General features: G+C 52.1%; 1 protein-coding gene across 1 annotated transcript in view; it reads left to right on the top strand.

Annotated features, from left to right (window-relative positions):
- Prex1 (phosphatidylinositol-3,4,5-trisphosphate dependent Rac exchange factor 1) overlaps positions 1-16,789 on the top strand; it is a 170,216-nt gene that overhangs the window by 114,631 nt on the left and 38,796 nt on the right. Inside the window, exons 8-13 of the mRNA XM_008827461.1 lie at positions 2,490-2,608; positions 4,250-4,399; positions 6,405-6,552; positions 13,345-13,445; positions 14,583-14,686; positions 14,850-14,899. Of these exons, the coding sequence (XP_008825683.1) occupies positions 2,490-2,608; positions 4,250-4,399; positions 6,405-6,552; positions 13,345-13,445; positions 14,583-14,686; positions 14,850-14,899 (672 nt within the window). The remainder of the gene's footprint in view (positions 1-2,489; positions 2,609-4,249; positions 4,400-6,404; positions 6,553-13,344; positions 13,446-14,582; positions 14,687-14,849; positions 14,900-16,789) is intronic.

Below are 16,789 nucleotides of genomic sequence, written 5' to 3'. Positions count from 1 at the left end.
TTCAGGAGTTAGGAGTTCCCACAGAGGCCCAATTCAGATGAGGGTCAGATGATTTCGGGCTTTCTCCTAAGGTCTGGATCCCTCCAGGAACGATTTTGGCCTCAGGAATTTGGGGGTTGGACTGGCCCGGGCCCAGGAAAGAGAGCAGCTCCCAGGAAAGATGATGGTCTTAGGCAGCTGGTGGCTGTGCCACCCAGGGATGCCAAGAGATGGTGGGGATGGGAAGAGGTCCCAAGGACTCCTGGGGACTGCACTGAGGAGCTGGGTTGGTCTGGATGCAAAGGATCAGGAAGAGGAAAGGTCAGCGCCCGCGTCCCAGAGAGAGGCTTCCAAATGGTGCAGGCCCAGGGAAGCAGAGGGAGGTGAGGGTGGGGCAAGGTCCAGAAGCAGTGCTCCTAGGGCCCAGAAAAGGCACTATGTTAGTCTGGATGAAAAGGATCAGGAAGCAGTATTGGTTCTCCAGGTATCTGGGGCCCCAAGATGAGGAATGGGGCAGGGCCCAAACTCAGAGGAAAGAACGGCAGGGGAGATGGGAGGGTGAATGGGGCTGGGGGAGTCAAGGCATGGAGGGCGCAATGGACTTACCCCAGAGAGAGGCCTGCGGGTGGGAGAGAGCAAAATAATTTTTAAAAATTTAAAAAGCAGAGTCCATCCAGAGGAAATGCATGATTTGTCTAATTCTTACACAGTCGATCCCTCACCACTACCCCAGGGAACTTGAGTGTGGCAGTCAGTCCCCATCTTCTGCAGCTCCACCCCTCCCTATTCCATCCCCACATGCAGTAGCAGCGCAGGTCTCCCAGTCTGTACATAGTCCTGGGTCCTGGGCCTACTCTCTGCACATCCCATTCTATTTATCCAGCTGCAGTAAGTAGGCAGTAAGTAGGGAGGTCGGGCCACAGTCTCAGCTGGCTCTGGCTAAAGACAGCCCATCTGCTGAAGCAGGGAGGTGCCGAGGCCCTTCACTGTGATGGGTGTCTCTCTCTCACTCTGCCTTGCACCCTCCCTCCATAGCAGAAGATGAGTTCCTTGCTATTTCAGTGCACTTCCCTGTGGGCCAACACCTAGCAGAGTGCCCAGCATACAGAAGCCTTTCCCAAGTGCTTGCTCCCTGTTGCCCATCACTTGGTACCCTGCCCATTGGAAGCACTGGTCAGATGTTTTTTGAATGACTATATTAATTTGTTTGGGTGAATGTAACAAAATAACATAACTAAACCAGCATAAACTAGGTGTCTTAGAAATGTATTTCTTACAGTCCTGGGTCTACACGGTGTGAGGTTAGGGCACCAGGACATTGGTGCCTAGCAGTGGCTTCCCTCTGCTCTTCTGTTGTGTCCTGGCACAGTGGAAGGGATGCAGTACCTCTCTGAGGTCTCTTTTAAAATGTGCTAATCCCATTCATGAGATACTCCCTTTGTGATCTAAGCATCTCAAGTTCACCTCCTAATACTGCAACATCAGTGTTTAGGAGTCATAAACGTGAATATGGAGCGGCCATGTTCAGACTGTAGCAGTCACTGAATGGGTGGGCAGCAGAATTCCCAAGTGAATGCATGAGTGGTGGGTTGGTGGGTGATTGAAATGTGAATGGATGGGTAAGACAGGTAGATAATCGGATTGGAAGGTAGGTAAATGGATAAGTGTATGATGGAGTGGGAGGGCAGGTGTGTGGATGGGTGGTTGCTGAGATGGATGGATGAGTGAGTGGTGAGGTTTGTGGGTAGATGGATGGATGGATGATACTTGGATGGGTGGGTAGATGACTCGGTAGACAGGTGAATGGATTATGGATGGATGGTCCATAGATGGGAGGATGGATAGATACATGGGTTGATAGATGGTAGACAGAGGAATGGTAGGTAGGTAGTGGGTGGTATGTGGATGGATCATAGGTAGATAGATGAATGAGTAGATGGATGGATAGCAGGTAGATGGATGGATGGCAGGGAGAGGGTTGTCTAGCTGGGTGGTAGGTGACTACATGGCTGGGTGGGTTCATGAATGGGTGGATGGGTGTGTGGATGATGGGTGGTAGGTGAATCAATGGCTGGCTGGGTGGGTGGATGTGTGGATGGATGGATGGCAGGTGGAGGGATGGCTGGCTGAGTTGTAGGGAAATAGATGGCTAGGTGGGAGGGAGACGGATTGGTGGATAGGTGGGTTGGGTGAGTGATTGTCTACTTCAAGCTGTTTCCATTCTGGTCTCAATTTAGGAGATTCTGTCTGATAGAAACTCAGTGGGACCCCTCCCATTTGCTAGCTCCAAGGACTGGGTTTTCTTGCTTTTTGCTTGAAGTCTCCCTGAAGAGTTGGTCTGTGAGGTTAGCAAAGCTATTAGCTCATTTTTCTGTGACTTAACAGAAAAGAGACTCGTTCAAGTCACCTGTCTAACCATGTTCCTCACCTCAGCCCAGGGCTCCTCTGTCCCCGGTTACCCTCAGTGTTGCAGTCTCCTGCAGCGGATGCTGATGCCTACTGTCTTTCAGGGTCACTGGGAGCAAGAAGTCTACCAAGAGGACCAAGTCTATCAACGGCTCCCTCTACATCTTCAGGGGTCGAATCAACACTGAGGTCATGGAGGTGGAGAATGTGGAGGATGGAACAGGTGGGCCCTGTCCTTCCTGCTGAGTCCTGCCTCTTCCCTCTGAGCCCCTCCCTGCCTGCTCTGACACTCTGGGTCATTTGTAGTTTTTCTATATTGTGGACTGTAACTTACCTGTTGAAAAGCTCTAGAACCTAGCTACCTGAGTTGAAGACTCCAGTCATCAGCTTTGGAGCTGGGAACTGAAACAGTGCCCCCCACCTCCAGGTCTCCCCGAGTACCAAATGACCACTGCATTTTATAATGATCTTTTTTTTTAATGTTAAATTTCTCTGGTTTTCAAATATATATATATAGAAGGTTGGTTATGAGATTATATATGTTTAAGTGGCTTTCAATGCACATGGCTGTGTTTGCATGATTTTCTGTATGTAGTGGCTCTCGCTCTCAGTGTGCTGATGGTTTGGTACAGGGGCTGGATAATGTGCGCTGCATGAACACTCCACAGTCGAGCTTCTGGTAGTTTTTGATATTTACTATTGGGACCAGGGACAACTCGTCTCTTAGTAGATGTTCTGTGAGCCTGTTTAGGGAGGGTTCTAATGTGGTTTTGAGCCATAATACCTGCAGGTCCCTCCTTAGATTAAGGGTGTGGTAGGATCCCATGTTCCTAGGTACTATTCCGCCATCTGGTTTTCAGAGGGTCACTTTCTGCTGGGTGTGGTGGTGCATCCCTTTAATCTTCCCACTTGGGAGGCAGAGGCACTCGGATTTCTATGAGTCCAAGGCTAGCCTGGTCTACATAGTGAGTTACAGATTAACTGGGGGTATAGGGAAATCCTGTCTCAGAAAGACCAAAAAAAAAAAAAAAACCCACAGAGGGTCGTTTTCTTACCCCCCATGCAGGCATACCCCTGTGCCACCCCTACATTCATGCCCACATGAGAGGGGTCTTGAAACCTGTGACACTGAGGAGTTGGAAAGGACCTTTGCTTCTGGGAGAGCGGCCAGTAGGGGAACATTTGTCTATGGCAAAGATCAGTTCCCCAATCCTGGCCCTGGTGGTGGTGGCCCTGTCTCCTGGTGCTGGAGTGGAAGGGCTGGTTCAGTGTCACCATCGGGGGATCTTGATCTAGTTTGTTTTCTTCACCAATTAAAAGAATTCGAAGGCAAGAAGAATCTCAGACACAGTAGAAAACAACAGATAACAAACTTTATTAAAAGCGAAGAAGCACACACATATATACTTACAACAGAGAGAAAAGCTCTCCACAAGTCAAGAGGGGGCTCAGATACAGAAAAATCCAAAGCCCCCAGGAGGACTTGGGCCCTTTAAATGTTTTTTTCTGGTATGGAGCAGGTCCCCCTCCCCTAATTTTGGACTGATCTACTTAAACAAAGAAGAGGGAGCCTGAAGGGTCATAGCTCCAAACTATGTCCAAGATTGGCCTTGGTCTTATCTAAACTGGTTTGGACAGGTCAGCTGGAAGAGGGGCTCTGCCCTGTTGTGGGAGAAAAAGCCTTCAGGATTTTGTCTCAGGCTGAGAAGGTTGAAGTGTGCCTTTTATTACTCTTCTGTGACCCTGTCTGCTTATCGGATTTAGCCCCTCACCAGCCTGACCTGTAGGTACGGCCATGGTGTCTGGGGCTATTGAAAGTTGTGCAACTCTGTACTGACCCATGTTCACCTCCTGCTCCTGCCAGCCGATTACCATAGCAATGGCTACACCGTCACCAATGGCTGGAAGATCCACAACACAGCCAAGAACAAGTGGTTTGTCTGCATGGCCAAGACGGCGGAGGAGAAACAGAAGTGGCTGGATGCTCTGATCCGCGAGCGAGAGCAGCGGGAGAGTGGGTACCTGGGCCCTGGGCTGCTGAGGAGGGTGGTAGGGGGTGTCTCAGCTGGGGGCTATGCATGGGCTGGGAAGCAGGGATCCTTCCAAAAATATTTGGAAGTATTTGGGGTGACACCAAGCAGATGTTTTGGTGGACGAGGCCTCTGGGACTGTGCTGGGACCTGGTAGAGCTCTAGAGATGGCAGCTGTTGTATCACAGGGCTGCTGGGCTATGACCTGGAGCAGCAGGAAACGTTTTTTCCCCCCGACAGTGCACGTGCTTGCCCAAGCTTTTGTTTGCTTGTCTCTGCATGGGAGTCAGGGTGGTCCTTGGGGTGTCCATTAGGTGTGGCGAGGAACCCTCCCCACCAGAACACAGGCCCCAAGGTGGTTCACAGAAAGACAACACAGGGGTTGGGGCAAGAGACTAGGAGAAGGTGGACTCTGAGCTGTGTCCATACCCTGAGCTATAATGTACAGAATCCCTGGGAAATGGGAAATCAGGATACCTTGCTTCAACAGTGGGGCCATGTTACTTCAGCTGCTCAGGTCTCAGTGGACTCACCTGGTGAGTGGGGACAGAGGTCCCCCTCTGTACTGCAGAGGCTGTGATGCTACTGACCCAGGCCTTGGGCTTGGCCAGAGTTGCAAACTGTATGCATGGTCCTTCTGGTTTGATAGAGGAGAAACTGGGCCTCAGTTTACCCCAAGTACATCCTGCTGACTTGAAATCGTGACTTGTATGTATCATAGACACCCCCCCCACCGCCATGGCTCCATCACCTTCTGCCCCAGTCCTCCCCTGCCTCTGAGCCCTGTGTAACAGCACCTGAGTCAGCCTTGGTGCCACCCCTGAACCCCTCTTCCCTGCTCCCCATTCAGGAAGTCATAACAGTCCTGCTAGTCTGCATTTCACATGCACAGTCCAGACCACCTGCTTCTCCCCTCTCCACCTCTCACCACCCAGGTCACCATCCCCAGTACAGTGTTCTTTCTGCCTGTCTTTTCTAGAGAAGGTGGGCCTTAGGTAGCATCTTGCCATCTTCAGTGTGGAATCAGACTGTATTAAAATGCCAGGAGGCCAGATAAGCTCCCAACCTTGGTCCCTGGCTACTCCTTGACCTCTGAAACTACTCAGGGCTGGGATGGGCTGTGGTAGAATATCAAGACTTGGCCTGGCTGGGAAGGGCTGATCAGTATTTTGTGATTAGACTCTAGAGCTGTAGTTGATACCCCAGGGGCCCTTGTCCTTAGAACTGGGTGTTGTCTAAACTCTGACCTGAGGGCTGGGTCCATAGGATGTGGTCACAATGTGGTCTGTGGTCAGAGCCCAGATCTGGATCTAGAGCCAAACATCTTGGTACCATCTCTTCTAATTTGGCAACCTGGGACAGAGAACCTAACTTCTCTGGACCTCAACTTTTCCATTTGTAAAATGGAGAGAGTTGTGGTTTTTGTGGGAGCATCGGACGTGTTGTAACAGCAGCTATGAAAACTTGCTACTATTTGCCGGTGCTGTTATTGTCTGGGTGGGATGGGATTCAGGGAGAAGATTTTGAGTAGATGTTAGGGACAGGGACTTGCGTACACAGTATGGATAGATAGGAGGACATTGTGTGGTATGGGGAGATGGGTCCCCCTGTGCACGATATGGAGGGACAGGAATGTGAGCATGGTGTGGAGGAACAAGGCCATTTGAGCCTGGTTTGGAGGGGCAGTGTGGAGGGATAGGGAGATGGGGCCCTGGATGCACAGTGTGTTGAGACAGGACACCGTGGGTTGTATGGAGGGATAAGGACAGGGCTTTGGATTTTGGCTCCTAGTTGAAGGCATCATCCTTGTTACCCCAGGGCTTAACCTCCCTGGGTCTCCACCTTCCCACCTGCCTTCTGAGCAGTCAGTGGCAGGTGTGTGTGGAACTGACCAGGGGCTGGGACGTGCTCAGTGGCTGTGCTGGGGTGGGGGTGGCAGGCACAGCTGTCAGAAGCACTGTCCCCAATGCCCATCATGTCTCCACACAGGTCTGAAGCTGGGCATGGAGCGTGACGCTTATGTCATGATCGCGGAGAAGGGGGAGAAGCTTTACCACATGATGATGAATAGGAAGGTGAACTTGATCAAGGACCGCCGGAGGAAACTGAGCACTGTGCCCAAGTGTTTCCTCGGCAAGTGAGTGGCTCCCTTCCCACCCTGTGACTGCTCCGCCCAACCCTGCATCCCCTTCCTCTGCCCGGACCTTCTCTGCATAGCTACCTAAGGTCTCTCAGATCTGTGGCATAGCCTCAGATGAGGGTCAGGCTAACAGGGTTCTGCTGCAGTCTGCCCACTTTATTCACCCCTGAGCTGCACCATATTAACAAGTACATGATGGGAACTAGTGTTACCCCAACTCGAGGTGCAAGCCACACTTTGGCCTGTTCTGTTCTGCTCTTCCCTGGCCGGGCTGGGGAGGCCTGTGACTGTCCTTAGAAGACGAGGAGGACAAGGGAGGGCTGGTGTGAAGTCCAGCTGGAGCTCTGGGTTGGAGACCTACATGTGGAACAGACATTCAGATAGCCTTAGAGCCAGGAGACCAGCCCTATGGGCCATCATGTGCATAGAGGAGTCTGGACCAGTAGTACTAGGGGAAGGACAAACAGGCATCTGGGACCGCAGCCAGAGAGGCAGGGGTCCCTGGGGAGGGAACATGGAGTCAGGAGATGAGGTGAGAGGATCCTGGAAAGCAGGTGTTGGGGGTGCCACTTTTGGACAAGTGAAATCTCCAAGCCTTGCTGGGTATCCATGTCCATCATGGGTTTTGAGTAGCCCATTGGAGCTGTGGAGTTGGGGAGAGCCCAGGGTTAGGCCTAAGGCCTGGGGTTATACAGGCCAGGGACAGGTTTTGGGGGCACTGGGATTTGTGGACTGTTTTGTTTGTTGTCCTGGGGAGGGGTGTCAGCAGCTCTTGTTCTGTCTCCTCGAGGCTCTTGAAGAGAGAGCTAGACCAAGAGTCCTATGGGAGCTGGCTGAGAAGTCAAGAGGGGCCCCTAGCTGTTTCCATTGCTAATCCCTGATCCCACTAGAATCCAGCATCCCCGCCCCCCCACCACTGCTTCCGCCTAGGGAGAGCCTTCCTGCCAGCCCAGCCGGATGGGATACCCTGTCCAAGATTAAAGCTTCTGAGGCCTGGCTCCTCAGGAAGGATTAGAGGAGATTTCTGTCACTGCCCATTTGATCCCTGGCCAGCATCGCAGCTCATGTTATAACCACAGGGCCCAGAGGGCCAGAGTTCCTGTTCTGAGAACACATTTCTCCAGCCTGGCTTCCCCCTACACCTGCTTGGGCTCCAGACATCCCCATCAGTGTACAGTTCATGAATGATCTCCTCCAGGACCCCTTGGTCCCCTCTGTAAGAGGAATGGGTGGATGCAAGGCAGGCTACTTGCAGGCCACTCCAGCCATTTCTCTGATCTATGGCTTTTCATCTGTCTGTCTTTTACTCTCACACAGCACTGTGAGGCATGTTACTGCCATTGTCCCCATTTTAAGGGTGAAGAAATTGAGGCATAGAGAGGAATAGGTTTATGCAAAGTCATACAGCCACAGTGTGGAGGTAGGATTTGAATCCAGGTGTGGGTGACCTCAGAGCCGGTGCTGGCCCTCACTGCACTTTGCTGTGTTCCTTCATTTTGATCCCTATTCAGCACTTTCTCCCTGTCTGTCTGCTGCTGAATGTGAAGTGTTTGGTTTGTCTTTATAACTTTTTAGGGCTGGGCTTTGGGTCAGAGTGGGGCTTGTGTCATACTCCCACCTTCTCGCTGGGTGACTTTGGGCAACTGGAGTAACGTCTCCGAATCTCAGACAATGATAATTAAGGAGAGAGAGTAAAGTATCAACATTGTCTAACCTCGTGGAAATATGTGTGATGCACTTGCCACCATGCTGGTCAGAGTACTGAGGACAAGTGGACAGGTATAAATGACCTGTTTCTGTCCCACTCAGAAACAAATAGATGCCACATTTCAAAGTAGGGCATTCATTCATTCACTGAGCCCTTCCCAGTTGCCAGCAGGGAACAGGACAGACAAACCCTCAGCCTGCAGGGAAATGACTGTCCCTGAAGGGATCAGTCAGTAAATAGTGAACAGATTGAAGAAGGGATCCAGTGAGCCAGTGAACAGTGAGGTGATTGTGGGGTGACACAGGAGAGAGGAAATGGGGAGCTGATTTAGCCAGGGGTGGGTAAGATGGGTCTCCTAGGGAGGTGGCATTTTTACCAAGATCTGAGTGACAAGTGTCAACCTTGAGAAAACCTAAGCAACAGTGGTCCAGGCTAGGGGGCTACAGATATGAGAGTCCAGCAGCTGTGTGAGCCATGACACTGGAGGCACCGGAGGGACAGGGGTCCTGAGTGTTCACACGTGAGAACAGGCTCAGATGTGATTCTGGGCACTCAGAGAGGCTCAGCAGGGGTGTAAGTTGAGTTGTGAGAACTCAGGGACTTCAGGGTACAAGGAGGTGACTATTAGGCAGTCCAGGGAGGAAAAACCTTTATTTCTGTCCTTGACATGTTATTGACATCTGCACTGGCTGCTCCAAGGTAGGAGGACTTGCTGGGGCAAGCCTGCATGCACAGCTGCCTGCAATAGAGGACAGAGGCAGGTGTGGTAGCACACCCCTGTCATGCCAGCATTTGGGATCCTGAGGGATGGGCAACAGGAATTCAAGACAGATATGGACTACGTAGCGAGGTACTATCTCAGAAGCAAACCAACCACCCATTGCAGAATATCCATGAAGACTTGTCAGGGACTGGGAGATGGCTCAGTGAGTAAAATGTCTGCTGTGAAGCATGAGGACCTGAGTTCAGATCCCTAGCACCCATGTCAAAAGTTGGGTGCCCAACCCTGGTACTGGGGAGGGGGTGGAGACAAATGGATTCTTGGGGCTTGCTGGCCAGCCAGTCTAGCTGAAATAGTGCGCTCCAGGTTCACTAAGAGATTGTGTCAAAAAAAATGAGTGAGAGAAAGCCAGGTGTGGTGAACGCACCTTTATCCCAGCACGAGGGAGGCAGAGGCAGGTGGATCTCTGTGTCTACATAGCAGCCTGGCCTACATAGCAAGTTCTAGGCCAGCTGTGGCTACAGAGAGAGAGAGAGAGAGAGAGAGAGAGAGAGAGAAGAGAGAGAGAACGAATAGAGGAAGATGCCCATCATCAATGTCTGGCTTCTACACACACACACACACACACACACACACATACAACCTGTCAGACATGCACATGGACACCCTCAGGGAACATCTTTATGAAGGGGACTCGGGGCTCCAGGTGCTGGAGCTTTTGGTCCATGCAGGAGACGGGCAGGAGGAAGGATGCTCGATCCAGGGAGCAAGTGGCACCTTGTAGGTGGCTTTCCCAAACTGCAGAGGTACCCTGTGTGTCCCCGATGCCCAGCTTTGGCTTTGATGCGAAGCCAGCTGAACACTCTCCACTTGGCAGGAAGGAGAGGGAAATGGAAGTTGTTGAAGTCTAGCTGTCATCAGGCTCCAAGGCTGAATCTCAGCCATGTCACACTGGTGTTTACCCCCACCTTGTCTTGGTGCCTCCCACCGTGGTGGGCACAAATTTCTGGAAGCCTGGGCCTTGCTGCCCATGACCAATTGGCCAACCCATTTCCTTGCCTTAGCTGTCACTCAGGGCTACTCTGCATGCCGGTGCCCAGCTGGGGACCCCTTTCCCAGGTGCCCCCAGGCTCTACTGACCCAGTGTGGTGGAAGATGTATTTTCCTCAGCCCATGTTGTGGTTGTAGAAAATGCTGGGTTAGACATCAGCATTTAAATATTGGGAGTTTCACAGGAAAGCCCAGGTTTCCACTCTCTGTTCAAGAATTGTGCTCATGGTCTGTGGTATGCCTTCTGAGCAAGCAGCCTCAGCTTTCAGTTCAAGAGACTCTGGCTGGCTTGGCACGGTCTCTACCTGGCACAACATCCATCCTAGCCAGGATGTTGAATTTGAGGTTCCTACATGAGAGATTAACTTTATCTGTTTTTCCCTCCTGGGTCCTAGTTTAAGATTTCACAGGATTAAAAAGTCTACCCGCTAATTCTAGATGTCTTGGAACCCACTTGCCAGGTGGGTCTTGTTGAGGCCCAAAGAGGGACAATTTCACCCCAATTTTCCCAGCAAGCCGAGGACCTAGCTTGGTTTCCCAAAGACTAACAAGACCCAGCGTGGCCAGAATCACTAGTCAGTAGCTCTCCTCTGTCCTCAGGCTATCTTCTGCCCCTGCAGCCCTGTGGGATATACTTCCAGGACCTATTCTGGCTACAGAGTTGCTGTTCCCTGCCAGAGGTGGTCCTGGATGGGACAGTTGGTGAGCAGCTGGGTGTCGAGAGTGGGCATACAAGCATCTGTTTGCCTTATGGCGCTTACCCTTATCTGTGAGAGCTGGGACTTTGAGAACAGAATTGGGGGCGGACAGAACCTCAAGTGTTCCCAGCCTGGGCTCAGGCACCATAAAACACATCTGTTTATTTTCTGCCTCCCTGGGCCTCCTGTGGGCTTTCTAGATGCATCCATAGTTGCTACCTGCACAGGGAAGCTCTATCAGTGCTGAAAGCTAAAAAATATGGCCCCTCACTGTCACTGGAGCTGCTTCCAGACCAGGGCTCGGTGCTGTTGTAGTGCTCCTTGGAGCAGCCCACCCTGAGCTTGCCCCTTCCTCTGACTCCAGTGGGCCCAAATCTATACTCAGCCCAAGGATCTGCCACAAGGGCTGGGACTGGGGGAGCTGGCCAAGCTAGACCCCTGGGCTATCACCTAGATGCCTGTCTCTGTCCCTCAACCTTCCTGCTGATTCCAGATATTCCTTCTTACTCATCCCTTGTTTGGTGGCTGATTCTGGAGTCTGGAAGCATATCAGAGGAAGAGCTGTGAATAACAGCAGTCTAGCCCCCTTGTCTCTTGGGGGTCGCATCCTGGGTGTGTTTGTGTGGAGGGGTGCTGCTAAAACACATGGTAAGACTGACAAACGGTAGCTCCAGAGAAGTGAGTACAAAAAAGCCATGCAGGCCAGCAGCTGTGTGGGTTAGGGTGGCAGGGGCTGCTCACCAAGGAGCAGCGTGAAGAGCCAGGAAGGGCTTTTCCAAGCAGAGTGAACAGCAAGAGCCAAGGCCCTGAGGCAGCCGAAGTCTAGGATTTTTTTTTTTTTTTTAAAGAAGGGAGCGAGGGTGAGCGGATAAAGTGTGTGTGGGAGGCTGAGTAGACCCGAACAGAGACCAGCCAGGAGGTTATGTTCTCTGTGTGGGGTTGGGGGTGGTGATGGAGACATGCCTGTGTCTAGGCAGATATTTGGGACAGAGTTGAGGTAGAGTTGGGTTCTCTTCTGAGTAAGGGGGTGTCTGTTGGAACATTGGAGACAATGAGATTTGACCCACACAGGCTGACTGACCCCACAGTCACCTTCTGGTATTGCACCCTGCTTAGTTGTTTTGCCTATTTTTTTATTTTGTTTGTTTGTTTGTTTGTTTTGGAGACAGGTCCTCATACCTTACGGTGTAGTCCAGGCTGGCCTAGAACTCCCTATGTAGCCCAGACTGACCTCAAACTGTGGCAGATGTCTTATCACAGCCTCTCCAGTGCTGGGATGACAGGTGTCAGGCCATATTCAGCTTGTTTATTCCTACTTCTGTCCAGCCACACCCTCATGTAGCCACCCCCACCTTGCTACCACCATCTAGCCACCCACCCCCTCTAGCCAGCCACCACCATCTAGCCATCCGCCCCCATCTAGCATCTACCCTCCATCCATCTGCCCCTCATCCCCCATCTAGCCACCCACTTCTGTCTAGCCATCCACCCCCCTCTAGCCAGCCACCCCTCACATCTAATCATCTATGATGTGCCTCCACCATCCAGTCAGTGTTTCCCCTCAGCATCTCTTATCTACTCAGCTCCCTCTCCCATATTCACCCATCTGCCCATCCATCTAGGCACTGATCTCTCTATTAGTTCACCTGCTTGCCCATCCTTCTCATTTACCTACATACCACATGGCTAGTGTAAGTCTCTTGACCTGTACTTCCATTCATGAATCAGCCATGGAGTCATCAGTGACTCACATACTGCCCTATTATTCATCCATCCACCCATCTATCAACATCCATCCATCTATCACCCATCTATCCATCTACCACCCATCCATCATCCATTCATCCATCTGTCATCATCCATCCATCACCCATCCACCATCCACTTACCTATCACCCATCCATCATGTACCCATCTATCAATATCCACCCATCTATCAATATCCACCCATCTATCAATATCCATCCATCTGTCACCCATCTATCCATCTACCACCCATCACCCATTCATCCATCTATCATCATCCATCCATCACCCATCCACCATCCACTTACCTATCACCCATCCATCAAGTGTCCGCTATCTGTCCACCATCTACCCATCCATCATCGGTGTACAAGCATCATCTATCCATCTAGTATTCATCATGTATCCATTCACTCATCCACCACCCATCTCAGCATCTGTCTATGTATCCTCCTTCCATCTACACATCCATCCACCATCCATCCACCATCCATCCATCCATCCATCCATCCATTTACCTATCTATACATTGACCTACCTACCCATCCATCCACCTACCTACCAACCATCCACCATCCACCCACCCACCTATCTATCCATCCATGTAACCACCTACCCACTACCCATCCGTCTCTCCATCCATCCATCTATCCACCATCCATCCCTAGGTGGATGAGACAGGCCTGTGATCCTTTAGCCACCTGAAAAAGCAAGAGCTCCCACACAGCCCTAAGAGCTGTGGCCCCTGAGCTTTGTGTGCTTGTGGGAATATCTGCCTGTCATTCCTGGGTGAGTGGAACCAGGCCAGCTTGGTTCTGGTACTAGGACTGGGGGATCTTCTCACTCTTATCTTCTGTTCCTGGCAGTGAGTTTGTTGCCTGGCTCCTGGAAATTGGTGAGATCAGCAAGACAGAAGAAGGGATCAACCTGGGCCAAGCCCTGTTGGAGAATGGTATCATCCACCATGGTGAGTGTAGGTGGGCCCAGCAGGGACAGACCAGGGCCTGGTGGGGGGCAGGCCAGACTCCAGGGCAGCAGGCCAGGCAGGGGCAGGTCAGATCCTGGCAGAATTGCCCCTCCCCCATAGTTAGTTAGCAAGCTTCTAGCTGCCACTCTGGTCCCTTACAGGCTGACCCCAGGATTGTGGCTACTACATGAAACTGGTTTAGGGTGGCAGAATCGGTATTCATGTGGGCACCAGCAAGGGGGAACTCCTCAAAAAACATGAGGAGTGGGAGTAGAATTTTCCATAACTTCAAAAGAGAAACAGCTCTTTAAGTTTTAGTCATTTTGCAAATATTTGCCATGTGCCTCTTGTAGCAGGCCATGAGCAGGTGAAAGGTCCCATTCTGATCTTATAGATGGGGAGGAGATGAAGCTAGTGGAGGGTGTCTGCCCATGTTACTGGTGCTCAAGAGAGCAGAGAGAGGTGGACAGCGTGGGAGGGCTCAGTTGTATACAGGGGACTTGGGGAGGCCTCCCTGAAAGGTGAGGGAGGAGCAGGTACACTTTACAATTCTAGGCAGGGTATAGCCAAGGCTAAGTGCCCAGGGGGAGGAACACAAGGAGCCCACAAGACTGCCTCATTCTGAGTGGACAGGGCATGTTGGGGGGTGAGATCACATGGTACAGAGCTGGAGGAGGGACCCAGGTGTGAGGTGTGGGAACTCATGGGACTGTAAAGGGACTTGGGTCTTGGCTGATGCTGCACAGAGGAAGGACCTGCCATGCTGAGTCCTGGCCCTACCCTGGCTGTGGTGTGGCCCACTGGGGCTGAGCCTCAGGAAACCAGCAAGGAGCTGCTGAGTATCCATCCAGGAGTAGAAGGGTCTGAAAGAGATGTGAGATTGGTTCTCAGTCTATGGTATCATCTTGTGGGTCTGGAGCTTCTAGCTGAACTGGGAGGTGACTGGAGAGATGTCAGCAGCGTGGTCTCAATCCTTGAGTGCCTTGTCCATGTGGGCCCCCCAAGGACAGGCTGAGCCAGAGGGCCCCACAGATGTTCAGCTAGGCTGCCAGTCTCTGCCAGTCCCTTAATATGATGGCAGACCAAAGGGTGGAAGCGAAGGGATTCCCCAGCCTCACTGTCCCTGGATCCTTCCAGTGTCTGACAAGCACCAGTTCAAGAATGAGCAGGTGATGTATCGCTTCCGCTACGACGATGGTACCTACAAGGCGCGCAGTGAGCTGGAGGACATTATGTCCAAGGTAGGATGCTTTCCTTCACCCTACAGCCCCCATCCAGCTGTAGGTCCCAGCATAGCAGGCCTGTTACCTGCAGTCCACCCCTCCTCCTCTGTTCCTGCCTGAACCCATCCTCCCCCAACAGCCCAGAGGATGCAACTGACACCCAGCCCTCTCTCGCTTGCAGGGCGTGAGACTCTACTGTCGGCTGCACAGCCTGTACACCCCCGTGATCAAGTAAGCCCCTAATGCTATTTCCTGGGAGCTGTATGGCCTTGGCCGGTATCCTGACCTCTCTGAGCCCCAGACTCAGAAGAATCTCCATCAAATGGGGCTGATAACTGAACTCCTTTGTTAGTCTGTCACCAAGACTAACTGGGTGATATTTATGGGTAGTACCACAGTGGTAGGAAAGGACAACAGTTCTAGAAACAGCCAGGCCAACATTGGATCGACCTACTGACTCTGAACTATGTGACCTTGAACAATCTCTCAACATTTCAGTCTGAGGAATGGGATGATAATACAGCGTACCTCAGGGCCTTTGCACCTGCTGCTGCAGTAGATGTTGCCCCTCCACATCCTCATCGTTCACCTCAGTGCCTCTGTATGAGGTGGGGTCTTTCCTGATTGTAGAGGATGGAACCCAGGGTCTCACACATGCTAGGCAGATGCTCTACCCCAAGCCTGTGCTGGCCACCTTTCTAGTATCCCACCCTCTTCTCCATCATTTCGTATCAGAGCAGTGTTGTGATGCCCTGCTGTGCCGTCTGCTACAGGAGCCACCTGTTCCCATGCAGTTTTCAAATACTTCAGTCTGAGGAACATGATGTTTGTATAGATTTCGTGGGACTGTTTTTATTGGCCACTTGAGTCTGAATTCAAAGGGTTCTGTATCACAGAGCATGGGCCTTGAGCAGAGTAGCCCTTGGCCAGTGTTTACTGAGTGAATGCTTCTGTTCCAGCCAGATGGGCCTCTTAGCAGCCTGCATCCTTCGAGTTCCCTGAGAGTTAAAGTCGAGGGAAGCGTTCTCACAGACTCGTGGCACCAGACTTACCACTTTGGGTGGATTGCTGCTAGGAAGCTTGCAGTTGTGGGTGGAGGGACAGGATGGCACACGGCTGTTGTCCCAGCCACAGCTCCCTGTGCCCTCTCAGAGGCCTGGAGGGAAGGACTGAATTCAGTTTATTTATGGTCTACGAGGTTAGGCCTTAGGAGCCCCTTAACCCCCAGCCCTGCCTCCCTGCTCCACCTCACTGAATGCTGTACTATGCCAGAACTAGGAGTATGGCATAGGGGACCAGCTTCTGCCTGGGCCCTGTGGCCTCTGCCTGGGCTCAGCCACTTTCCTTGGGTCCTGAGGCCTGCTGGCCCAACTTCTTTGTTCTGTTTTCTGTGGTTGTTACAGATGTACACAGGGTCCTTGTACAGGTGGGACAAATGCTTTCCATTGAACCACACCATTCCTGAGCCACACTTCAGCCTCCACTGAGGCTGTGGAACTCAGTGTCAGCTTAAAGCTGAGATGGTTGCAGTTTGGCTACTCGGGTCCCACAACCCCACCAGCCAACAAGATGCTTACCTCACTGGAGACCCCCCCCCCTCACATACACACCCCAGCCTTGAGCTCTGCGTAATGCTCAGGGCCTGGCCTGTAACTTAGTTGGGTGTCCTTGAGTATGTGCCCATCAGTGCCAAAACAAGGCAGAGGGATAGGAAGAGCCTAGAACTTCGCCTACTCCTTATTAGGGAACTCAGGGCTCCTCGGCTGTGCACTGTGGACATTTGGCCAGGAGAGGCCCTTATCTAGGGACTGTGGGATGTTCATAGTTCTTTTGGCCCCCACCGTGGCACCCCTCCCCAAGACAAATCTTATCCACATTCAGGCAAGGCTCCCTCTGTAGGCATGGCTACCAAGAGAGGTCCCCTGGGCTAGAGTGAGTGTCTGAAAGTTGAGGCTGCCCCTCCTGCCTCTGTTGTGGTAGCTGGCCCATTTTAAGTCAGGAGTGGGTCCCTGGGGTCCCTTGGGGTCTGCCCCTTCCCCACACCCACTGGGGCCTGTCTCATCGGGCCTGCCTCCAGAGGCCAGTATGGTCCCCCCCCCCCCCCCCCCCCCCCCCCCCCCC

The sequence above is a fragment of the Nannospalax galili genome, unplaced genomic scaffold (genome assembly GCF_000622305.1).
Source record: "Nannospalax galili isolate Female #2095 unplaced genomic scaffold, S.galili_v1.0 scaffold492, whole genome shotgun sequence".
Taxonomy (NCBI): domain Eukaryota; kingdom Metazoa; phylum Chordata; class Mammalia; order Rodentia; family Spalacidae; genus Nannospalax; species Nannospalax galili.
The sequence above is the reverse complement of the archived record's forward strand: the minus strand, read 5'-3'. Positions and strand labels throughout refer to the sequence as shown.